General features: G+C 39.2%; 1 protein-coding gene and 1 long non-coding RNA gene across 3 annotated transcripts in view; one reads left to right on the top strand and one right to left on the bottom strand.

The window, feature by feature from the left end:
• Window positions 1-1,220: 1,220 nt before the first annotated feature.
• LOC120441129 lies at window positions 1,221-13,972 on the bottom strand. Its single transcript, XR_005613800.1, has 3 exons — window positions 13,930-13,972; window positions 2,618-2,754; window positions 1,221-1,254 (listed from the first exon to the last, which is right to left on the bottom strand). It is a non-coding gene; the product is annotated as an uncharacterized LOC120441129 (long non-coding RNA).
• A 12,570-nt stretch (window positions 13,973-26,542) lies between these two features.
• gria3b (glutamate receptor, ionotropic, AMPA 3b) overlaps window positions 26,543-27,129 on the top strand; it is an 88,171-nt gene continuing 87,584 nt past the window's right edge. For both annotated transcript variants that reach the window (XM_039616783.1, XM_031745192.2), the window contains exon 1: window positions 26,543-26,752. In XM_039616783.1, coding sequence (XP_039472717.1) covers window positions 26,674-26,752 — 79 coding nt within the window. In that variant the 5' untranslated portion in view covers window positions 26,543-26,673. The remainder of the gene's footprint in view (window positions 26,753-27,129) is intronic.

Raw genomic sequence — 27,129 nt, 5'->3', positions numbered from 1 at the left:
ATGATGTCACTCTTTGGGCATGGTGAAGGATTTTATTTTAGGTGAGCTTTGCCTCACTGATACATGATGCTTTTGGTCTAATATAAACACGAGGAAGAGCTCTTAAGCCCATATTTAAAAATAATTCCGAAATAAAGACTCGCTAGGTGTGACTCCATTTAGAAAATAAGACACTCTGAGTTACAGGACACGGTAGCGTGCATACACGTATTTACATCCTAGTTGCTCTGTATATATCTTAGTTCAGTTCAAGCTTCATATACGAGACTATAACTACTGATTTGCATGTTATGTGAATTTAGTTTGATCTTTATGGTAGGACTTTTTTTCTTCATTTTTCTTGCATCACTTTAGAAAAAGATCAAAGAGTGACACTGATACAAAGCATATATGCCCCCTGGAATCTGTGGACATTATAATTCAAAATGTTTAATCTGCGATTATAAACTATGGATGTTCATAATCAACCCCGACGTTTTATCTGATGGTTCCGTTTGTAAGAGGCTTTAAAGCTATGTAAAGCTTACTTGAATGATAATGACACCGCCTCTCACTTTCTAGACTTTTTTCCTCTCTATTCAGTGCTCAAACTATTGTGCTGTTACAAACTAATAAAATCTACCTCACCACGCTCAGTCCTGCGCAGAGACATATCAATCCAGGCATTAATTTTAACAATAAAAAGCAGGTGGGATTCATACTGATCATTTAACTGGGGGGGGTTCATGTTGGTCTGTGGGAGCTGTGAGTCATGTAGCACTGTTACTTTGAACCTTGGCTTATGGAGGTGACGCTTACTTCCTGAAGCAAAGGTGCAGGGTGACCACAATCCCTCCTTACACTCCTACCAACTCTGCACATAATAGATGCAGAACGGCAGTTCCCAGCTATACAAATAATCCTCAGAGCAAACCTGATCGTGAGCTTGGCTTCAGACGGGGAATGTGTCAAACATATTTTCCATAAATCAAAAACACAGTTATGACTATTGAATAGCACTGAAAAGATGATATTTGTCATTTAAATTGAATTCAATTTCGTTTATTTAGTACCGCTTCACAACATGAGTCATCTCAGGGCACTTGATGTAGTTAAAGTCTTGACAGCGTTATAGAGAGGATACCAACAGTTCCTTTTTTGGGAGTTTGCAGTTGACATCATGGGATAACTCTGTCTTAACAGAAAGAAACCTCCAGCAAACCAAGGCTCAGGGAGGCCAGCTGTCTGCCCCGACTGGTGGGGGTGAGGAGAAAACTGAAGGCAAAGAAAAAAACAACTAAAAAACTAAAACCCAGAAGGTTGTGAAGCTAGTAATGCAGATCAGGACCATGCAGCTGAGACACGCAGGAAGAAACAGGGACAGAGAGGACAGATGACAGACGGGACACGGCAAGAAAGAGAAGACACAAAGTTAATGACATGTAATAGCGGCATATAAATGCATAGAGAGTAGCATGTAAGCATTAAATGTCTGAGGGGCATTTTCCCTGGCAGTGGAATGGGGCATTTGAGGGCAATTGTTGGTAGAAGGCTGCCTGTGAACTGTCATTGTGTGCTACTGTGAGGTTTTTATAGAGTGCAATGCAAAAGTCTTGAGTCACCCCCTCATTTCTTTATAATTTATCTCCAAGGACCAAAAACTTTCTTGTCACTTTTAAAGTGATCTTGAACAATAGGTCTCCAGGCTTTCTGAAGTTTGGACTCATCACTCCATAAGAGCTGTTCACACTGTTTTTAGTGCAGTTCTTGTGCAATTTGGCATACCTCAGTCTTTTCTCCCCATTTCCCTGCCTTAAGACTTAAGACTTCTTGACAACCAGCCCTCCACTGTGAGCATTTCTTTTTCATTTTTAGGCCTGTCACTTCTTTTTTGTCCTCCACTTGTCCAGTTTCCTCAAACATTTTCAAGGACACACAGCACACCATGCTGAGATATGCCAAATTTTCAACTAGCTCTTTGTGAAAAATCATATGTTTTTGCAAAAGGTTGCTAGTAACAATGTGTCAAGCGATACAATGTAAAACTGGGTTTGTTTTTTGTTATGTATGGATACAACACTGGGTCATCCCTTGAGCCAGGTGTTTTTTATGCCTGAATAAGTCAGAGTCAATGATTTATATGAAAAAAAAACTCAGAAAAACTGGACAAGGAAAATGAGTGAAAAAGCAACAAGTGTCCAAACAAAAACATAGAAAGAGCTTCAGAAAACCTGCAGAATTATTGCTCAAGACCGCTTTAAAAATGACAAGAAAGTCTGGCTATTTAAAAACAAACTATAAAGAAATAAAGGGCAGATCAAGACTTTTGCACAGTACTCTAAATATTAAATTTTTCATGTTTAGTTACAGAGAATAATGCCTTAAATATTTGCCATCGCAGCATACACAACATGTTTAAAAGGGCTACATCACAACTGTGTCACGCAACTCTGAAGGCAAAATCCAAACTGTATTTCCACCAAAACCTTTACAAATAAAGCAGCACTATGCATCAGGCCTTTTATTACACCAAAATAGCTTGGAATAATTGTTAGTCTTTTTTTTAGGACAGTTTCTTTTATTAGAAAAAAGACAAATGACCTTCCTTGTCTATGCGAATATTAATGGAGATTTATACCTTTAGGTAACTTTGAGTCCAGCAGTCTTGATGACTGCTCATCAGAAGGAAATTCAGGATGCTGCTATAAAGGTCTCAGGTTTGTGCTCTTTCAGGCTTAGGTTGCTGAAGATGAGAGTGGTTTCATGTGGTGCAGCCTGTGACAAGACAAGGCATTGATGAAGGAAACAGCAGGGGCCACACACTCTACGTCCCATCTCCATGGTGCAACATATTAAACTCTCATTTACTGACAAAAGACATTCAGCCCTGCTGTTAGTCACACTAGTTCTACAACAAGTAGTGTCAGAATGAGAGATGGCCTCTCTTTGTCTTAATCACCGTTCAACATATTTGCTCTCTGCTTTAAGCCTTTTTCAGTAGCTCCAAACATGAAATTTTAAATGCAGGAAAGGACACAACTTATCACAAAATTCATACTGAAGCACTTGCAGTAACAAGTAGGAAGATAGTGTACATTGCTGAGTACTTTGATTGTTTTTTTTTCATGTTTCACATCCAGGAAATGTAAATTTTCTCAACACATTTCGGTTCCTATGTTGACAGACTCACTATTTTCCATATCAAACAGGAATTGGAAAGAAAATCCTTTTACCAGAGGCGTCAAAATTCCTACAGTACAGTAAGTGGTTTAAAAGCTGTGGACAGGGATAAAAAAAACACGACTGTCTGTTTAATGGGTGGATTTTGACATAGAAATACCCTAATCTGCTGTTTCTTCTGTTGTAAACAGAAGTATTCAAGAGAGCTTTGTCAAAGGCAGCGCCATCATTTTACTCTGCTGTTTCCTTAACTAACCAAAATGCTTTCTGGTAATTTCATTTCTCACTGTGCAGTCATTTGGGTTGGCTGTATATTTTAGCAAATTTAAACCTACGTGTTGAGTTACACAGTTATTAACAGTGAAGGTACACACATGCCTCTAACCATTTTTATTTAATTTCATTTAGAAAAACAACCCCTAGCTGCCTGGCTCGCACCCTTCCACTTTGAATACAGCTTAAACCAACAATGCAAGAATCAGTACAAAGTAAAGGGCCTCAAACCGCCCTTAAGTTTTAAGGAACACAATTATTTACTTTGGCCTTTTTCAAAGCCATAATCGTTATAAGAGCATCAGTATTATTTCATTGATTTGTGAGTGTTCATAATGTTTTGGCTCACTGAGTGGTAATAATTAGAGTATTAATGTGTACTAATATAAACTTAGGAGGGATACACACATTTTTTTTCTTGTAGTTCTGTGACTTTGTAGCATACACTCAGCAGCCAATTTGTTAATACAGGCATCCAATCAGATAATCACATGGCAGAATTTACATGTCGTTAGGAATGAACACATGATCAAGATGACCTGGAGCTCACACTGAACATGAGGATGAGGAAGAAAGGAGATTTAAGTGACTTTGAATGGGACATGATTGCTGGTTCCATGTGTGCTGGTCTGAGTATTTCAGAAACTGCTGATCTACTGAGATTTTCCCACGCAACCATCGCTTTACAGAGAATAGTTTGAAGAAAAGAAACTACCCATTTAGCAGCAGTTCTCTGGGGGAGAATGTCATGTTGATGCTAGGGTTCAGAGAGGAATGGCCTATCTACATTAAGGTAATAGGAAAGAAACAGTAACTCAAATAATCACTCATTACACCCAAGATATGTGAACATGCAACACATCAAACATTCAGGGAGATGAGCAACAGCAGTACAAAACAACCCTGGGTTTCACTCCTATCAGCTAAGAACAGGAAACTGAAGCTACAATTCGCACAGACTCCTCAAAATTAGACAACAGAAGATTGGAAAACATCGGCTGGTCTGATGAGTCTTGTTTTCGGCTGGAACATTCAGAGGCTAGAGTCCGAATTTGGCGTAAACAACATGAAGGCATGGATCCATCCTGCCGTGTATAAACAGTTCAGACTGATGCTGCTGGTGGTGTGCGGGGGATATTTTCTTGGCATGCTTTAAACTTCATTATTGTTGCTGATCATGTCCATCCCTTTATGATCACACTGTAACTGCTGTATCTTCTGATGGATGCAGGATTAAGCTCCATGTCATGATGGCTTCTTCACCATGACAACGAGTGCGGTGTACTTAAATGACCTCCATAGTCTCAATCTAATAGAGCACCTTTGGGATGTGGTTGAATGGGAGATTGATATGGATGTGCAGCCAACAAATCTGCAGGGCCCGTGTGATGCTATTACATCCATATGGAACAAAAATCTCAGAGGAAACTTTCCAGGACCTCGATGAATCTATGTCAAAAAGTAGTAAGGCAGTTCTGAAAGCAGAAAAGGATCTAACCCAGTACTAGCAAGGTGTACCGAAAAGCCTGGTGAATGTACGTCTAATATATTTTATTTCAGTTATTTCAATGGGTGATTGCAAAATCAGCACGGTGGTGCAGTGGTTAGCACTCTCCAGGTACTCCTGCTTCCTCTCACAGTCCAAAGACATGTAGTTAGTGGGGCTAGGTTAATTAGTTATTCTAAATTTCCCAAATGGTGTGAATTGGAGTGCAAATGGTCCTCTGTCTCTGTGTCTGACTGGCAACCTGTCAATGGTGTACCCCGCCTCTCACTCTATGGTGGTTGGGCTAGGCTCCAGACACCCCATCCCCCAGTGAGGATAAGCAAAAGAGAATGGATGGATGATTGCAAGATTCATTTTCTTGTTTGTTTGTTTTTTTCTTTAATTATACCCACATATTTTTTAATTGATGGAATATAAAACAGGAGTCATCACATTCCCATCATCTCCCATATGTAACCTAATACTGAGTTGGTTGCATGATGGAGAAAAAAAAAAGGTTATTTCTGCTTTAATCAAGACTACTATTGTGGTGCCATTCTGAATAAACTTCATGACTTATGACTTTCTTACCCCCTAGTGTCTTTTTTGGTTATGTATATACATAATAACAGGTTGCAGTGATCAAGAAAGTTTGGTTGTGTTGACTTTCAGGTTATATTTGAAGCATAAACTTTTCAAAAAATATCCTAAGCAACAAATCAAACAAAACAGCAATAACAAACCACAAAATGCATCTGACAAAGTCTGAATCATTTATGTGAAACCAGTGGAGACTTTGGTCATTCAGAAGTTTATCTTATCGCTCTGCATGCAGGCTTAAGTCTGCAAGGTCTTTAATTCTGCAGACTGGTGCAACACCCGTATGTTAAGAATGCCTTGATTCAACTGAGTGCAATGTTTCTTACAACATGACCAGAAATTTGCATATAAAAAAAAAAAAAAAAAAAACCTTTTCAGAAACATTTGTTTCTGCAAGATAAACAGGAACAATAGAGAAGTTCAACAATAACCGGCAGTGGTTTCCTCAGTGTGCAAAATGACTGTTTATGCTTAATCAGGAACTTTTAGGACTTATAATGGGAACAGAACAAATAAATAGCAAAAATCCAGACACAGAATGAAGAATCTTCCCGAAAGAGAAAGACATTTAAACACACATTTCTCAGCTGATGGTAATATGAAAGTTTACTCTCACGCCTACATAAGATCTGCTGGAAACACTGTATTTACGAAGTGAAGCCTTTTTATAATAGAAACCTAATTGGAATAATGACTGCATTCTGTATCGCAAAATATTAAAATATGATTTTTAACATTTCCTTGACACACTGCACAGTGTGCTCGGCCGGATAAGGTCTTGTTCACAGCAGCTTTGGGTGACAAACCCAAACAGAGCATAACACGCTGAGGAGTGTTGCAGGGAAAGGTATTGGTGCCCAGGGAATGAAAGCTGTTCGCGTTCGACACGCTTATGTCAATGAACTGTGATCTCCTAAAGACACTACAACCCCACTGGACACAGTTTCAACTGTGTGAAGCCTCAGGGGCATGCCAGGCCTGATGATGAGTGTGCTACGCTGCCATTCTCCATTTGAAGGCTCATGTAAAATTCATGTACCTGAATCTTTTTCAGCAAGATGCATGCATGCATGCATGCAGAGAGAAAAAAAACACAAACTTTCATCCACCTGTTTGCCAAATTGATGATTAGTTAACAGCTAGGGCCAATAAATACATTTAGTATTGGGTCCATTTGAGTTATACCAAGCTTGTATTGGCTATTTCTTAACAAACTGTTATGCCTTCATAACAAAATAGAAAAGAAGCAACAGTGTTGCCACTGCATAGTTAGTTTAATGCTAATTAAACTATTTTTACTTGAACTATACTACTACTCCTTATATACTTTGTGTAAGTGAAGAGTCTTTTGATACATGTTTCTAGGGCATCAGCATGTACAGAGATTAAAAACACTCTTCTGAATAGAGATGGTGTCCTTTTAGGAATAAAGAGGTTTTAGTTTAATTTGTTGCGCTTTCCTGTTAAGAACAAACATATCCTCCTACAGTGTATCTCTAAGCTTCAAATGAACATTTCTTTCTTTTAAATAAAGACAAAGCTCTACGGAGAGGGTTTATTTATAAGACAACATTTTATCCTCCTCCCCGCTTTTAACAAAAAAAAAAAAAGGTAACTTTGCACCTACTAATTTAATTGCCTTTAAATCTGGTCATTTAGAATAATTTACTCTTTCGGTTCAGCGCTGTGGGTGGCTTGGTTCATATATTATTCTGTGGAAAAACAAAGGTGTTAAAATTGGGGCCATTGTAGAAATAAATCATTTCATAGAGCAGTACATCAGTGTTTTGACTCTGTCTTTAGAGCTGAGTGAAAATCCCATTACCAATTATCGCGGCTGCCTGTTACCACATGAGGGTAAAGCCGTTATTGTAATGCAGGTTCTCTCTCTTTTTTTTAAGACAAAACATTCAGTAGCAACAACCAGAGGTAAAAGCAACTGTTTGCACAAATCATTTTTCTTCATTACTTGCTCTGAAGAAGCAAGAACCATGTAAATGACAGCTACATTCAAACAGCCAATTTAAATATATTTGTGAGTATTTTTGTCTCCTGGATTTTCTGGGAGTCGTCCTCTAAAACTGATGCAATCCCGTCTCCCCTCTCCTGCTGCTAGCTGTCATGTGACTCTTCCTCATATTCATCTGTATAGCTGTTTATAGTTTAATACCATAAAAAAGTAAATAATTTTTTGACTTCAAAACATGATCCAATGTTTGGCCTGACTTTGAGCGAATCACAAGTGGCAGATTATTTTACAGGCCAACATCAAATATGTTGCTAAAACAAACATTTTATATGCAAAGTTCACCACTTGTTGGCCCTTAAAGCAAGCAAGCGTGTGCTTGCTTTGAGGGGCTTAAATAGGAAAGAAAAGTGGGAGGCTGTGGACCTGCTCTGCCTCATCGTTTGCTAATTGGAAGGTCGGCGGTTCTATCTCTGGCTCCTCAAGTCTGCATGCCAAAGTGTCCCTGGGCAAGACACTGACCTGAACTAAATTGCCCCCTGATGCATCATCAGTGTGTCAGTGTGTGCGTGATAGGTAAAAGCACTTAAAGTGCACAGAGTGAGGCACAGTGTTAATTAGTGAAAGCGGCTTGTTGTGTAAAAGCTCTGTGTGAGAGAAAAGGGCTATTTAAATAGCAGTCAATTCATCCAAAGCCCTGAAGGTCATTTTGGTACTTAAAATAAGGTTTCTAGATTCAGCGCGCTACAAGTATTTGATTTGATATGGATCTAAAGACTTGTTTAATGCAACAGGAAGTAACAATGTGATGTGAATCACTGTGACACCTTACAAACATTGTGCATTTTCATGGACTTTTGAATGTAACATTCATTGCAAATTTCCAGAGCTGTCAGTGTAAATTCATATAAAAATGTTCATTGGTTGAAATATGCCATCATGTCCTAACAGCATTTATATTCTTATTGAATCAGTGACCTGTAGTGTGCTGATCGGAGTATATAGAAGACCCATCTGAAATATTCTTGCAAAAATTGTGAGATAAATCTTGAAACGCAAATATAAATTTGATAAAATTCTTCAACACTCATGTCTTCTAACATTAAATGGGCCACATTGACTGAATAGGGAAAATGGCATACAGGATGAGTACAATCTCTAAATAGTGCTCATAGAGCTAATGCATTGCACTAGCACTATCAGTATTTACAAAGAGAGCACAGTGAAAAGATTGTATGAGATTGGGTTTTGTAAATCACCTGTAAAACCTGTAAAACTAACCACAGCTACGAGCGTTATCTGGGGTTTGCACCCAGACGCTGCTTTGCCCCATTTAGTAAATCTGGCTCCTAGGTGTGGGTAGCTTTATCTATGATTAACAAAAGTTGTGCTGTTTTCTAGATGATGAGGTCTTTTGTGTTAAATATCAGTGGAATTGCATGTGTGATGATCCACCCTATGTTATGCCCCTTGAGAAAGGAACTCCCTAAAACACATATGGAACAAGGTCATCACCAAAAATCTCTTTACCTACAGTGCCACCTTCAATGCGATCATGTCACTGTGCTTACTTTGTAAATAATGCTTTTTTTATGCTAAAACTCAGTTTGCACTGGTGCAACACGTTAGTAAATCTGGCCCTATGTATGTTAAAAGGCTTACCGAATCACATGGCTATTTACAATCTTAAAACATGTAAACATTAGTATCGCAAAATACAGAATAAGATCTTTACTAGATACATATTCTAATGCCTACAGTACCAAGTGTCTCGACAACATCAAAAGACTGAGCTGAGCGAAAGCTCTCCTCTTTCAGTTTCTGGGTATTTTCTGCAGGCAGGTGCCCACTGTGTAGTTGTAACAGCAGCCTGGATGGTGCTCTGGGCCACTGCAGGGGCAGATTATATAACATCTTAATATTGTACTGCAAAAGAGATGAAGTCTCTCAGTGATCGTGTGTGTTTACCCCCTGATGTAGATACAGGATTATACCTAATAAAGCTAGACAAACAAGACAACTAAAATTTCCAGAGAAGCAAGATGCCTGCAGTGCATGGAGCAATATTAGATTAAACGCAGGGTTTTTTCCCGCATGGAGGAATTTTTAGCACTCTACGCCCTAAGAGGCTTTTTGTGAGCCCCAGAGGGACATCCTCCCCCTCCCTTCCAGTGTTACAGTAAAATTATTTTCTTAAATCAAATTTGTTAACTGGGGTTTAATTTGCTCATGCAAGATGGAGCTTTATGTTTAGCACACAGTCAAAAATTACATTAAAATGCATAGATTTCTGTGATTTCTGTCAAATGAAGTAATAGAGTCATTGCATTTACTCTGCACAGCACTCATGCTTACTGCCAGGCAGAATGATTGCCCATAGAGCCATTCTGAGTGTGGTATAAATCCTAAATTGTAGGTATATTTTGTCTTTTGAATTCATGACCTGTGCATTTTATATCCAGTGTGTATGAAAAGGAATCATCTGATTTCAAAGAGCTTTAGGTCCACAGCGGTTCACTGGAAACATATAAAACAGGTACTGCTAAAACAAGGGGATTTATGAGTTTCACGTGGCAAGCTCCCAGCCCATCACTTTCAGTCAAGATGGCGATCGTGCAGCAGAAAGACTTCTGGGGCCCAACATCTGGCCACTGGCCACCAACATCTCGCTGTTTTTGATTCTTTGTTGTGGGGGTTTGGAAAAGACTCCACTTATGTGGATGAAATGCAAAATCGCAGAACAACAGTAGTGGCTGCATTGATTCCAGACATGCTTGCAAAAGGTAATTATCGTATGGATGTGTGGCACGAGTGGGAGAATTTTATGAGAGAACATTATAAGTTTTGTATGTAAAACTTTTAACATTTACAGCAAGCTTCTGTGTCCGTTGCTTTAAAAACTACCTGGAAACACACAAGCAAGCATACATCCACGCCTGTGCTCCAAACAGTTAACCAGCAGAAGTCTGCAAGATGATAAATGAAAACTGTCACTCAGCTAAACACCCACTTGCACTTTTATTACAGTCGTGTTCTCTAGTAAAGTCTTTTGTTTTGTTGCAATTTTTTTTCATGTGTGCTGTGCTCAAATAGCAGATAGATGTTTTTCTTCAAAAATTAAAGCACTCACACGTAGCAAAAAAAAAAACAAAAAAAAAAAAAGCAGGATTAACATCAGAGCTTGTCCCTAACTACACAAAAGAGTGGTTTTATTTTGAATGGACTCTTGTATGTCTGGTAAAATCCACACTTCAATAATAGAGCAAATCTGACTAGACAGAGAAGTGGCTGAATAAACCCGTAACCCTGTGCCCTTCACGCCACCCACTTTTGCACGTCTATCCGTGGGCCATTAGGGGAGTCGCTGAGAGAGTGAGTGTCACTTTGCGTTAGTCCAGCAGTCTTGTCCATTCATTCCATCCTGTCTGATAGAATACAGTCATTAAACCCGCTGTATCAAACCTGAGTACTATTTTATGCAAAGACTTTGATATTGTCTTGGTGAAATTACTGAGGTGATCTTCATACAGGAGGATTCTGGTAATCCGTACTACTGCAGCTGGCTGCTGTGGCCCACTTCCAAAAAAAGCGTTTAAAAAAAAAAAAGAAGTGGTGATAAAACATCAATATATTAAAAATGAAAAGCACTTAATTATTCTGCATGTGTGAGTGCAGAAGGTGACGTTTAAACTAATCAGGGACTTTAATGTGTGTATGTGCAGAGCGCAAAAGGACGTATTTATTTCATGTCATGTGACTTCTTTCAATTTTACCAGATATGAGCATTATTTAAGGTCTTACAGTTTCTCGAGAGGTTCTTGGGCTGCATGGATGATACATCCGGCCCTGTGTGTTTGTACATTGTCAATCATAACCACGCATAACTAATTTATAATAGTTACACAGGGATTTACATTTTTATTTAAAAACAAAAACGTTAACAAACAAAATAAGTTTACTATTGATTTTGTTGGCTAAAGACTACGTATATATACATACTTGATAGCATATGTAATATGATGCTAAAACATCGAGGCGCTGCATTTTTATATCAATTCAGAATCCAGTTGAAAGATAAAGGAAGAGTATTTTTCTTATAATGCATAGCAGAACAAGATAATCCGTGAGCTTTAGGTGTGTGTTTATGCTGATAAAAAAAATGCATGCATTGGTTAAATAAATAGAACAGAGGTTAAGTTTATATTTTACTGCTTGTGTTTCTGTAGCTTGTATTCACTGGTACTGTTACAAAAAAGAGGGCAATAGGATGACAAATAACCGATGTATCTTTCCAATACTATCTTGGATAAAAGCTGTGGCTCGAGTTGCTGCTTCAGTGAAAAATTTGCTGAATCTGATTGAGATTCGCAGCTATTAACTGTGCAATATAATGCTCTGATAAACCTGCATCCAGAAGCCCCTTCCAAAAAATACTGCAGTATGAAATTCATTGGAAGTTATATGCATCTTAAAAAATGTCCTGATCAATTCTAGATTTAATCTCTGTAGAGGAAACTAACTAAATTCTCATGGATACAGCAGAGGCACCAGCTTCGTATCCCTGGTTGTGGCACACAGGAAAAAAGAGATTATTTACAATAATAATTTGCAAATGTGAATCCAGACCAAATTTAACGTTTCGAAATGATATCTGAGTCTGAAAATGCAAATGTTTCAGATATATAAATATATATATATATAACATATATATAAATTTAAGCAGTTCTTTTTGAAAAATGTACAATGGACAACACTATAAACTTGTAGCTCATCCAGACAAAGGGCTAATGATCTCATTCTCTGCTGGGGCATTTGTCCATTATCTTGCCCACAACCCACAAGAATCTCTCATGGTTCTGCTGAATTTAATCAAACTAATGCTACAGTCACACTAGGGAAAACAGTGGTTGGAGACCGTGGCTTGATCAAAATTGAAGGTATTGCACACTCAACTTCTGGACAATTACTTGCAATTGGTCTCAAATGGAAAAATAAATAAATAAAAAATCCACAGCAGTCACTGGCAAACCATCAGTTTTTCCTAGTCGCAAGGAGATTGCTGTCCTGCTTTAGTGTGACTGAGCCATTACAAACAATCGTTGCCTGAAGGGTCTTCACCCAAATTGTTCTCAGCTGTGCTTTAACATCTTCAAGAGCTAAACTACTTAAGCCTAAAACCCTGTCTGAAAAACAAGAGAGAATGACTTATTAAATCACTGTCAATAATTAAAAGCAGAGGTGGAAAAGTACAGACAAGTACAGATACTTGTGTAAACGAGTACTCTGGTAAAAGCTGACGATTAAAATAATTTTCTCAGGTGAAAGTGAAAAAGAGCAAAGTCTGAAATATACTCAAAGTATAAAAAAAAAATAAAAAAAATATTTAAAGAGCATTTCTGCCAGTTATTTCTGGGCAAAGGAAACCGAACCTGATGGCATACCAATATAATAATGAAATAATATTAATGCAAGGAAAGCCATACTTCAATCTAAATTCTACTGCTAGTGGAAACACTAAAAAATGTTTGTTTTTTTTAAATGGGGTAAAAAAAAAAAAAAAGCTCCATATGTTGTTGCCTTCATTGTAGATTCATGGCTTTCCCTCCACACCTAAACAGGAAAATGAGTATAGACAGGCGTTAAGGTTATGTGGGCTTCAACAGATGTGGGAACACTAAGACCAGCCGTAGTGATGCATTGTGGGGAAAACTAATAATAATTTCTATTGACAGCTCCAGTAGGTTTTCTTTGTGTGCAGGCTGCGGTCAGCTGACATGTTGCTGCTGCTGGTCTGAGCATTACTCCTTGCTGTGGAGTTAAAGCAGATGTTGCACAAGTTCTCATGGCTGATTTCCCACCATTAGACGGTATGAAGCTAGTATGAAGGAAGAATTCAATGAGTGAATCTCATCAGCATCATCAGCTTAAATTCAATGTGATCTCTGCCAACCTTGATGTAACGAAACAGCTGCTCTGCACCAGTTAAACATTTTACGACTGCAACGCAAACTAACCAGCGTAGCATCGACCAAGCTCTCTATTATTTTCATGTAACCCTAGTAAGTTAGTACACTTCAATTTGTTTTGCACAATTTTTCACAAAACGAAAAAACAACATGATGTACAGATTCAGTATCCCATTAAAAACTTGAACTGTCTGAGGACATTACATGTAAGCTATAAGTTTCCAGTTTACCACATGTCACCAAGCAGTCCTTAGATTTACAAATAATCTGTCTTTCACCCTTTTCTCTCCCTGGGAGATACAGCAACTGGACCTTTAGCTTAACTGCACAATATTTGTTGAGCTGTTAGAAATGTTGCATTTAAAATTTACCCTTTAAGACCTATTGGAGCAGCGCGTTTAAAATCCCGGCAGAACTGCAACGACATAAGGTAGCGCAATAAATCTTTTTGCATAGGAAACCTGAGGAGTTGTACTTACATCTTATGCATTCAGCTTGTCCGGGGTCACGGTTTCCTTCCACATGTAGTTTTCCAAAACTTGCATAAAAAGCACTTGCAGCAACAAAAACATAATATTCCACAAAAACGCTTTGCCGATCTGATCAGCTGTTCATTAACACTTCCTACGTTGGAATAGACGTCAGCATGAACTATGGCATGTTCCCCATTACCTGCCCAAACCGGAAGTGCCGTCATATTTCGTGGGAAACATGTTTTTTGTTTTTTTTTTCCCTCCAGGGCCTTTATAAACATATACTGGTGTTTTTAAAAGTCATGTTTGACTTTATGCTTTTCTGTATAGTTTCTGGGATGCTTAGAACTCAAATTGACGAGTTTATTTTGTTTATTTTATTTATTTTTTGCAAATAATAATATTTATTTTCATTTTTCCTGCAGTATATAAAAATGGTTTATCTCAAAAATAAAACTATGAAGACACCCAAAATAAAATTCCTGTGGTTGTAGTTGGAAACTATTTTGTGCAACTTTTTTGCATTTACAGTTTTGAGGGACATACATTTGAAATATCTCTAACTATAAATATGTGTAAAAAACAAAACAAGAATCATTTTCAATCATTTTTCTAGTTTATTGCACTTTTTTTTTGCAATTTATGTAGTTACTATGGACTTAATGCATACATATGATTAAAATTTGGAATATAACGGATGTATTGATGTATAGAAACTTAAAATGCTCCCCAATATGACACTACAGCATGTAAACATATAAAGATAAGCTCTGGCGGACTTGGTTCTCTGGTAGGTCTTAAAGGGTTAAAAAAAACACTACCCCCTTTATGCTAGCTCCCCTTTTGTTTCACTATAGATAGATGCTGAAGTACCCCGACCACACATGACAGACACCTGCACAAAAAACAAAAACAAAACAATGTTCCAGATTGTTATGGACCACTTCAACCCCTGTGTATAGCGCTATAAATGATGCATAAATAATGTTTGTTATGTATACCGGAATAGGGGTGTCTCTTAATCGTTATTGGTCCCTTGATTTAGATTAAAATTGGTTGGATGTTTGAAGTCGTGTAATGACGGGAAATAATACCTTCCCACAAAAAAGTTTTAAACTTAACGTAACCAACCTGCTTTGAAAATGTAAGGAGTGTGTTTGTATTTTAGAAGAAGATCCATCGGTAAGTAAAATCACTGACAGCGCTCCTCTTCTTTCATTTCAAAGAGACTAACATTCAGATATAACCTCATACATGCTTTTCAGCCAAATAGCTCTAACCATACTAGGCTTCATTTAAAATGGAGTCAGAATCGTACTACTGTATTTTTAAATATTATGATGTATATGGGCTCAGGAAGTGAATTACCCTTTAGTAAACTTTTTAAGTAAATGGGCCAAACTGCTGTGCATAAACCACATGTTGCTCCACGATCTGAAGAAGGCCACAAGGCTGAAACGCTGGTACATTTTACTTTGAAATTTGCATGTTTAATAACTGTGCAGTTTTCTAGAAAAACCAAAATAAGAGTGATTACAAAAAACAGAAATCCCTGCTTAACTATGCACACAGCTGCTTTTGCAGCTTCATTCTTGTTTCTTCAATGTGTGTCAAAATCTGAAGCCCAACAGGCCTGCTGTGCTTAGTTAACTCATAATTAGACAATTGCAGTTTGGGAGAAGGGCTTTGGCAAATTGTGTAGCTTTGAATTCTAGTCATTGTTGAATGGTGCAACCTGATTAACTTAGAGTCTGATGGAATTGAATTGCTTAATATGGCAGTCCAAAAAAAGTGCGCTCAATGTGACACGCTTGTGTGCTTCCTCTAAAGTGCTTCTAAATGATGATCTAATATTTCTGAGATACATCTCCACAGTGATTAGCTGATATTTTTCTCTTTGAGAAGAAATTATTTAATTAGCTTGGCCTTTCCAGGGAGCTTAACCTTTTAAAATGTCAGGTGAAGAGGTTTTAAAATAAGTGTGCCATATTCTCAGAAAATTTCTGTTTTAGTGCGCTCGTGATGACCTATAGAAACGTGGCAAGAAAGAAGGTCTGACAGTGATGAATCTTACAGCCCAGAGCGATTTGTTATAGTTCAGATAAGTTCCTGGAAATCCCTTTTAAAGCAGAACTCCCACTCAGGTGCACTGACCCAACTGGGGACTTGCATAACAACCGCCAGTCCAGACTTTTGATGAACTCGGGGAATTTGTCATATTAGCTTTGTGCTCAGGTAGGTGCTTTTGTTTCAACATAACATTAAGCAAAAATCTGGGTTTACTAGATAGGCAATAGACGATAAAGTATAGCCATTCCGCTCGCTGACAGGACCATTTGTTTGATCCGAGGCAGATCAATCCAACTCTATCTTCTTCGGGTTTCCTCTGCCTTTGTTGTCACCACTCTAACTGTCTTTAGTAATCATCAGCTTTCATGTCAAATAAATGGGCTGTCTTATTGCCGGTGTTGCCGAGGCTCCACCACCGTTCAAAATAAATGGAAATGAATAAGGGTTATTTCGCAAGGACATACGAACATGTAGAGTAAACGTGGCCGAGCTATAAAGGCTCCTGTCAGAGCGAATTGGATCACTCGGATGACACGACTGGTGCACTTTACCTTTAGAAGAAAGAAAGAAAATATGTGAAAATTTAATGACTCTAAGAGGAATGTGATGTTCAGGAAATGTTATGTGATAAACTGCAGCATGCCCCCATACACACACACACATACAAAGGAGGTTAAAAATAAAAGTTGTGGGTAAAAAAATAAAAAAGCAGCTTTGCATGGTCAGTGTTTTTATATTGATTGTGTTATTTTGTTGATTACAACAATGCAGTGTATACTCATACCTTTTTTTGGACATCTGTCATTTCAAAAACAGACACTAGTCTCATGAATACTGCAATACCAAGTATTCTTTGGATATTCAAGACATACAGTGCTGTATTTCCTATGCTGGTGTAGCTGGTGTACTTCTGTCCATCTGTTGCCTTCCTTAATGAATTATTCACACAGTGTATGCTGTGTCAGTCACACAAGAGATGTGGACACTACATAAAACCATCACCACAGTTTGCTACTGACTTTTTATTTGATCTTTAAAATACTTCATAGCAAGCTTGTTTTGTGCTTTGTCACTTATTACAGTCAGCCTTGCCCAGCACCTGTAATACCTGATCTTGATCTATCTTGATGTGTCTTTATATAAAATTTAATAGTGAACCACATGAATTTTTTATTTTCTGCTGTTGTTTGGCTTGTTTCTGTCTAGTTTCTTTTATTTATTTTTTTCTGTTTTCCCCATGTTATTTCATCTTGTATGAATCACCACTCGCGGTAACCTTTCTGAGATGGCCCCGGCTCAGGCTCTGGCTATAGTATTTCACGGAGTCACATTATAGTGCAGAGATTGTTTTGGAGTCCTTGCATCCCTGCAGTTGAAATATATAGCCTGACGGTGGCCTTGCAGATGTTCTAATATAATTATAGCAGTAGTTGTTTGCCAAACTGTACTCTGGAGCCTCACCGTGCTCCAATGCCACCCGCTGCTGCCCCTGACAGCACGCTATATTAGAATATAATACGCCTCAGAAAAAAAGGGGAATTTACATTGCAGCTCATATTCCAATGTGCTCTTTCTGGGATAATTTGTGAGTTCAAAAAAAAGAAAAGAAAATGACTTCATTCTCACGTGCAGACAAGCTGCCCGGCTCTGGCCTCGTCGAACACTTGTCAATATCGTGATTGGGAAATATTGCAAGTGAGTTTGGCCGTCTTCGCTCAGACAAAAAGGAGAAAAAGTGGTGTCATTTTATACTTGCACTGCCACGCCGTTCTGCGAGAGCATTGCATTAGGCTGATTACAGTTTTATCTGTCAAATGAATGCACAGAAATAGCTGACATAACATTATGTTGCAAATCCAATTTCATATTGATTGACAGTGTGCGATTCACCAAGCCTGTGCAATGGCTTTCTGCACTATTAGAGCATATTGTGATGTTATTTGCATTGGAAAGAAGGGGCATTTGCTGGGAGTAATTAGTTAAGCTCCCCTGACTTTGGAAATTTAATTGCAGGTACAGTAGAAGCAGCTAACAATGGGATAACTGAAGCATTACAGTCTGTGCGGGACTAACAAACAGCAGGAGTCTCCCTCCTGACAAACAGCAGACACACAAACATACTAGCATGGACATACAGTGACACACCAACACTTAATAGAGTATATGTTTGCTTCCAGGCCTGTTTTTTTTTTTTTACTAAAGGCTGACTAGACGGTTGCCTAGGGCGCCACCAGCTGGAAGAATGCCAAAGAGGAGAAAGAAAGATATTGTAATTGCCCCTGATCTTCTGAAACTGACATCCAGTACGCCCCATACTTGTTAAAACATTGGCATTGGCTCCTGACCGCTTCGTTCTTTGATCCAGTAATGACATGCAATATTAATTTTCCCAGCTACTGAATGTTTCATTCTAACTACAGAGACGCTGAGTGCATTTTTAACAAGTACGGCAGAGCCTCCAGAATGTTTATCACTCATCACGGTCTCGGGTCTTTAGCGTGTTTTCCCGTAAAATCCTCGACCTTTAATTTTTTCCCCTTTACTCGTATGCTGGGAACGGGCATGAGGGAGTACCATTGGTTTAATATCATGTGGTGAACGCGTCTGGTAATGTGTACGCACGCCTGTGATATAAACACCCCCTCCCTGCTTTTCTAACATGCCCGTGGTTGTCGTTATTCACGCACATTTTATGAACAAGTACATTTATCGCTGCTCATCATATTTACTGCTCAGCCTACACAAAAACCTTATGTAACAGTGTTTGTCAACTCACCTTAAACTCCAGTATTTACTCATGGAGAAAATGTCATACACACGATAATGTGCAAGACTGCCCCCCCCCCCCTTTTTTCCTTTACATTAACAAGTTTATATTAGCAGGAGTAACAGCTGAAACATCAATCACCGGATCAGCGCTAGCAATGTAACAAAACGGGCACTGTTAATCATTTAAAAGGATCACTGACTATTAATGGTATTTCGCCTCACCTTTCCCATTATCTGTAGCAACCAGTTTGTTTTCCTCTCAATTAGGCACGCAGGCACTGAACAACACCCATCTCCTATTACTGGGATATGGCAACTGAGGCCATGGGGGAAGGGAAAATAACAGGCTACTGTTGTTACTGCTGCTGCTGCTGCCACGAAGGGATTGTTTTGAGCATGTCTTGCCTGCATTTTTGTTTCTTTATTCTCTCCACCATAACTTGCTTCGCTGTCAAGCCTCTGTCACTCCCTTTTTCAGGTCTTGAAATGACTGCGGCACAGACGTCTGACCTGAGAAATCAGACCTGACCTGAGAAATCAGAGTCAGAGACATGTGACGATCCTTTTACATATAGATATATATATATATATATATATATATATATATATATATATATATATATATGTATAGTGTACGTTGTTATTTTATTTTGTTTTTTCACCAGACACACATGTCAAACGGTGCCATTATTAATCGTAAATGCACAGCGATTTGCCCAGTGCAGTCACACATGTGTACATAACCATGTAGGTCCTGTACATATTTGTGTGTCAATTGGGGGGGGGAGTAGATACCCTTCTGTGTGCTGACAGCCTAGTCCATGTAGCTCAAGCCTCATGTGGTGAAGATGTCTTCCTGCCACAGTGAAGTGACTGCTGTGGTCGCATAGTTCTGACTGTGCAAAGCCCGAGGCGAGAGACTGAAGTGTGTCAGCCTGTGCAGCTGATAACACCGCCTCTGTCACAGTCAGGCCAAAGAGTGTTTGCCGGGGAGCCAAAGCGCGTGATGGGTTTGTGACGCAGCATACAGTGCCATTCAAATATAGTGGAATTGGGGTGGGCACTCTTTCCTCATGCGCTGAACTGTGTCACGTCATTTATTTTGCACCACGAGATGTGTTTTCATTTTCCTCATGGGGAGTTCACAGCGATTATGCCTGAACATCTTTTCCATCAAAAGGTTCTGCCGCTTGACATACAGTGAGTTTTATCCCAGTGGAGATATTTTTACACTTTGTTAACCAAATGCGATTTCCACATCGTACAGTGTTTGCACAAAATGTTTTTTGTTCAACTAGATTTGTTGTTTCTTTACATCTGTGTGACACTCTACCACAATGGCAAGAGCTTCTCTGTCTCCTTAGGCCATTGCCTTCCCACAGTTTCTTTCATGGAAAGAGGCACTGACAGAATAAAGAAGCGCTCCTTGAGAGCAGACTCTCTTATCAGCCCCCAACATCTGGCCAAGACTGATGGGCTCTTGGAAAGGCTCTCCAAATATCTTTGAGTTTGAGCTGCATAATGCTTGTTTAACTGCATCCCTCCTACAATACTAACTCAGTCCCCTCTCATTATGAGTCTTTCACCAGAGGAACTCGCTTTTATGATTACTTAAATTAGTTCCTCAGCAGGGCAGGAGTGATGTGAAGAAGCACAGCAAAGGGTGGAAAAATGAAAGACTGAAAGGTGAGTAAAGCCATAAGTGAGAAAAGTCAATGAAATGGGGTTTGAAAAGCCCCTTTCATACATTACAAGTCCTAAAACTTGCAAACTGTTAAGAAGAAAAGCAATGCACTCTTTTTTCGTTGCAGAAAATTGCCAAATTGAAGCCATCATTGATGATTTAAAACAAATGGTCTCAGTGCCTCGTTATCCGTTAGATTAAAGCTCCAAGGTAATCTGCACCAGATTTAAGAATTTATCCAACCACCTGGTTCAGTAGCTGCGAGTCACGGGTGCCAAGCCTCTGATCGCAGCAAAGGAGGGTGTAGCAAAGCAGATGTGTCACACAGAGCCAGATTTGTTCTTGTCACAACAGTCTGACATAAGCAGGATGGACCAATTAATTATGTTGAGATTTGTTCTCTTTTGATTGCTCAAGAATTATCTCCGTGCACAACGAGCTTTGTTTTCATGTGATCTTGAAATAATTAAAATGTAATCATCAAAGTGGTGTTCTTTTAGCGACAAGAGCATTTTCTTTGGAATCCACCTGCGGTGTTTTGTTTTTATTTGGTGGCTTTCTTTTCGCCTTTTTCTCCCCATCTCCACCCCCGCCCCCCTTGTTTTTAAAGACCAAATCCCTGCGTACACCCAGACCTGCGGAGCTGACTCCCACTGTTCACCAGAGGAGGCTGTAGGCAGTGAGGCGCTGTCTCCGACACAAATGGAGTCACCAGCTGTTTTTTTTGACCTGGCAGCGAGGAGCTTCACAGGAAACGCAGAGCTTCAGAGAATATCCTGCAGACCCACACATCTTGGCACAGATGCTCTTATCAACCAGTCGGAGTCACCGGCTCAGGTGAACTCAGCCAAATGAGTTTTGTAGAGTCGGAGACACTGTGGCCATAGATTACATCATCATATGAACCTTTTACACAACCCAGATGTCATCCAATGATACATTTTAGGCTTAAGAATATGAATATAAAAATATCGGCCATTTGAGTCCCAAATGCTTGCAACACTGTAGATTTTTGCTTAATTAGAGTGAGAGGAAAGCCTAAACTCGGATCTGCAGAGCTGCGTCTTAAGCCATACATAGAGGGAAAAAAGCCATAAAGCACTGCAGTGTTTGGACCTTTGAATTTAAAAAAGAAATTGCACAAATGTTCTGAGGTGCATTCAAATAAAAATAATGATTTATAAAGTATCCAAGTAATAATATACTCAGGAACAGATGGAGAAAGACTAAAATTGTTTCACATTTTGTTGCTTATGGTGATCCTGCATCCTGGATACCCACCTTTAAACTGTGCATGTTGTACATCTTCTGTGCTGCCAGGTTAATAAAAAGTTTGCTATTTGTAGCTTCTTTGCAGGAGCATCTGTATTTGAAGCATTGACTTCTGTCATGGCTTCAATGTTGTCCTCTATCAGATTAAGATTTATTGTCAGCGCTAAGAAATTCAACTGTTTTTATTCCTCTCACGCTAATACAGTAGACACACAAACAGCAAAGCTGAAAGGCAAGTCGAATGCAATGGATTTGCATATCCCTTCATCACATATCAAGAATTTGCCTCAAGGGGCTTCACGTTCTGTAGAGCAAACGACACCCTCTATCCTTAGACCGTCAAGATGGATGAGGAACAGCTCTCAGTAATGGGCAACGCGGAAACAAATATGTAAACTCAAGCTTGACTGCTTGGCAGAGGCACAGCTGCAAGGTGGCAAGATCCTCTGCCAAGGCAGGAGCTAAGTTGGAGGTTATGATACTTTCAGTTTGTCTTTTACAAGCTATAAAAAAATAGCTAAAAGCTGAATTCCATGAACTCAGATGCAGATTTGGATCTTTTCATTTGAAATTGGGGGTCAGGGAGGCTTTTGGCTTTGGTGGATGTTGAACAGTTTGCCTCTATAAAACACCACAGTGTGTTTTAATTCAAGTAATCAATATGTGACGGCGGTGCAGCCTTTCAGCTGTAATTCAAGGGGTGTTACATCAAATTTTCATTAACTATTTAAGAATTAGAGATGTTTTTATATAGACTCCTCCCATTTTCAGAGGCTCAAAAGTAATTTGGCAATTTGGTGACAAACAGCCTTGTGGCTAGGTAAGGCATGTTCCATTATTTCATGACAAATGAAGCACATTTAATGTCTCAAATTGATTCAAAGCACTTTTTATTGTAATTTTAAATACAAAGAGATGTCACTGCAGGTGAAGGAGTCCATCAGTAGGCTGAAGAAAAAAAACAAACAAACAAAATAAATGAATCAGAGAGAGACCGAAACTTTAGGAGTGGTTAAATCAACCATTCAGTACAATTGGAGATAAACCATCTGGATTTCAGGAGCTTGACCACACCTCCAAACATGCCACTTCCGGTTCTTATCTATATATGACACCCCCAGCTTTACAAGCTGTTTATTCTCACTTTCTTGTCCCGCCCTCATCTTTTTTCAATTCTTTCACTTCTCATTAGTACAAAGGGATCTGCCAGGCCTGGGAGCCAACGCCATTCCCCTCTGAGGCTTTCCCCAAAACGCATCTCAATTCATGTTTAAGCCATCTGCCTTTATCTACTAAAAACACTGTCAAACCTAAAATGAGGATGTGGGCCCAGATAGTGAATCTTAAAAATGATGAATGTCTACGAAAGCTCAGCAACAACAAAAGGCCTGAAAACCCACAGAAGACAACTGGAGTGCATGATGGCAGATTTATTTCCATAGTTAAAAAACAAACAAACAAGAAAACCACTCAACAATTGAGACATGCCTTCATTAATGGAAATACAGGTAATCTACAACAATATGCAAATCACTGATTATACTCGGGAACTGGAAGACCAGATTGAACTTTCCCTAAAAACATCTCAAAGAAAAAAAACCTTGGACTGATGTGAAGCCAAGGTGAACTTATATCAGAATGATGGGAAGAGAAAAAGTATGAAGGAGTGAAACAGCTCATTAGCTGAAGCATACCACATCATTTGTCAAGCATGGTGGAGGTATTGTTATGGTATAGGTGTGTATGGCTGCCTGTGGCCCCTGGTGTTTATGGATGCTGTGACTGCTGATAGAGGTAGTAGGATGAATTCTGAAGTGTACAGGGCTGTACTCTCTGCTCAGAATCAGCCACATGCTACTAAACTGATCAGACAGAGCTTCACAGTGAAAATAGATAACGAGCCAAAGAGTTTCTCAAGGCAATGACGGAGATAGTCTTTAAATGATCAGGTCAGTCAGCTGATCGCAGTTCAAAATCTGCTTTCAAGCCAGAGAGACCAACAAACAAGCAGCAACTGAATGCAGCAGAGTATGTCAAGTGAGAAAATGTGTCACTTGGTGATGTCCATGACTTCAGTCAAAGAATTTTCAATCAAGGAGTGAAAACCTTTATAACCATTAAAATAAAACCTTATTTTGAATAGTACATTAGTTTGTCCAATTCATTATGAGCCTCTGAAAATGGGCGACTCTGTATAAAAATGCCACTAATTTTAAAACTATTCCTAGAAAATTTTTTGTTAAAGCCCTTGAAAAAAAGCTAAAACTCCTGCACCTCAATCACATCTTGATTGTTTGATTTAAATTCCACTGCCCTGGCGTACAAAACTACAAAAATCATGTCTTTGTCCTACAAAAATATGAGCCTAACTGCATTCAATATGTTCAACGTTTATGCAGCAACAGCAGAAACTTTCCAGCTGGCCAGGAGCCACAAGCACAAAAAAGTTTGAGAACTACCGAGATGAGGCAATCTGTGGCAATAAATAATAGAAACTCCTTCCACCTGCTGATTATAAATGATTACCACATTACACATGTTCACATGTCGAGATTATTTTCTGATCCTGGAGAAAACATAAGCTTGTTATGTCGGGATGACAAAATAATTACCCAGCAATCACGAGCAAATCAACTCTAAAAATAGCTGCACTTATTGCCTCCAGACCTCCCACAGAGGCATGCTGTCATTTTTAATAAATATTAGAGTTTCTGACTTATTTGCTCACACATCCTCTAATGGGCAAAGAGGAAGGTTCCATCCTGTTGTGTTAGGAGGAGGATGCAGGGAACAAATGAATAACTCTTGCTGGTAAGGCTTGCCTTGCTCTGAGCTATTGCCCGTGAATCATCGTCATCATCGTGAGATAAAAAGAAACATCTTTTCATCTGCTTTTTAGTCTTTTCATTACGCCTGCTTGAGTAACACTCCTCTCAAATCCCCCAAAAAGGCCGGATCAGATAATTATTTGTTTTCACATAGATTGTATCTTCACATTTACTGTAATTCCTGCAGAGGATAATGCGCCATGGCCAAAATGTCCTAATTGCAAATAATGCAGCACAGTCATCGTCATTTAATATCAATTATACTGAGGTCTTATCTCAATTACTTGGGCTCCCCTTGTAGCGAATAATGCTTTTTCTTTGTAGGTTTTGTTTGAAATGATGCATGATTAGGTTGGTTTACACAGAGAATCAGCATGTACTGTAAATGATCTATTAAATAGCTCCTTTGGTATTCCTCCAATTAACTGTTTTGCATCGCTTGTGACCAAATCAGCAGGTGGCCTCTCATTCCCCCTCAAACCACAGCCCGTTCTATGCTTTGGGAGTGACAACGTGTTGCAAACCACCGATGAGATTTTAAACCAGGCTATGGTGTGATGTGAATTTGTGGAAATAGCAGGCTAGAAAAGTCTCCAGGTCATGGTTTAACATTGATCATCATGACTTCAGCCATTAGGGTCAAGTAACCAACATCCTGAACTTTGGACACAGAAGCAATATAGGGACCAGAGAATCGATGTGATGTCATCGCAGTTTTTCCCCAGAGAGCTGCCCAGTGGGGGGGAGCAGATGTCATCTGACCCCTGGTGAAAAGGAAGTGTCACTCTCTGATGACGAGGTCATACAGCATCATTGCTCGGTTGACACGGGTGACTAACACACACCTTCACATGCATGATCCCGCTTGACCAGCTGCCCCATACTTGATCTCACTGCTGGCTGTTATAAATGCCAATAAGAAATATGACTGCGAGAAATCAGGTTACACCGTGATGCTGCCTTTTAATGCAAAATAAAAATAATAATGGTAGAAAGTTAAACACAGAATGCAAAGTCTGCCCTGTGTTAAAAGGAACTCAGTACATTGCAATATCAATAGCGGAAGCCCCAGTCATTTGGAATGCAATTAAAAACTCAATTTTCAAGGCGCTTTGGTGAGGGTGATAAATGGGCCAGTAATCCCTTAATTGTTCTCTCTTGAGCAGAATCACAGGGGTGATAGATGTTTCAATAGAGGAGTACAACTTAAAGTAAATAACACGAGTTTGTTGATGGCTGTCTGATATTGGATTATCCCCAAGTGGTCAAAGAAAGCCGAATATGTATTTTGTATGTTTATATTTTCAGGTGAGGTAAATAGAAACACTGGAGTGTGCATGGTTTTTGCTTTCTTTTAGACTAGTTTTTTTAGACGCTTTCAGGACCACGGACAGTTCTGTTGGCTCTGCGTACCCAGGGCGCTCGGGGTGTCCTACATGTATTTATCACACATGTAGCCTTCAAAGTGTTGTTTTCTCGACAGTGGATCTATACAGTGATAGCGGAATTTCTTGGACACAAACTTTTTAGATATACCACAAACGTGGAAACAGAAAAAAAAAAAAAACCCGCAGGTTGAATCATATGGTGCAAATCCAGCGTCTTCATCGAGCCTTGAAATGGAGCAACTACCACAGCTGGAAGCGGCCGGGCTGTACGGAATCATCGGCCACCTGAGATTGCAGTGTTTTTCTTTTTATTATTATTTTATTTTTTATCCTTTAATTGATTCATCCCACAGTAGGCTAATGTCGCAAGTGCTGCTCTTATAACTTGCCGTCGCTTGCTAATCTGACGGGCTGAGGCTTTTTTTTAATTTAACATCAGATCAAGTTTGACCAACATTGGCGGATCCAATCGGAGTCCAGATCAGCTCCTTCTTTCCCCCACCACCCCCACCCCTCCTCCCTCCCTCTCTCCTTCTTGCTCACTCGGTCCCCCTCTCTTTCTTTAGTTGCAAAAAAAAAATGCTCTGCAGCTGGGCAGCACCTCAATGAATGAATTGGTGCACTGTGAGCGACCATCATCTATCCGCTGGATTTTCTTTTGCGCCCGGCTTTCAATCCAGAACATATGAATTTTCTTAGGCAGAGCCTTTTAAGGAGTTGAACAGACAAGTCGGAGAAAATGGCACAGCGCGTGGTTTTCTTTCTACTGTGGCTCTTTGACCGCTCATTCGCTGGATTTCCCAATCAGATCAATATCGGTAAGTGTTTTGTTGTTACACGGCTGCAGATTTGTGATTTTTGTTTTTAACGGACATATGAACTGCAAGATTGCGTTTTAAAGCGGATACAGCGCGCGGAGCTCTGCGCAATGATAAGAGACCAACTTGATTTCTCATATGTTGCAGGCTGAAATCCACTGAATTTAAAAAATACATTAAAGCCACCACTGACTGTGTCACTGTCATCGTTAGGGTTTTTATTAAACATAAGATATACGTGACACTGGCGGTTCATCTGCGTTGTCCGAAGAGTTACATACAAGCGCGCGGGTTAAAAAAAAATAAACATAAAAAATTGGTATTCTTTTAAATAACAGCGGCGTGTTTGAAATCACTATACGGAGTTCTCCCTCACT

Source organism: Oreochromis aureus, linkage group 2 (genome assembly GCF_013358895.1).
Source record: "Oreochromis aureus strain Israel breed Guangdong linkage group 2, ZZ_aureus, whole genome shotgun sequence".
Taxonomy (NCBI): Eukaryota; Metazoa; Chordata; class Actinopteri; order Cichliformes; family Cichlidae; genus Oreochromis; species Oreochromis aureus.
Note: the sequence above shows the minus strand (reverse complement) of the source record. Positions and strands in the feature narration are given on the sequence as shown.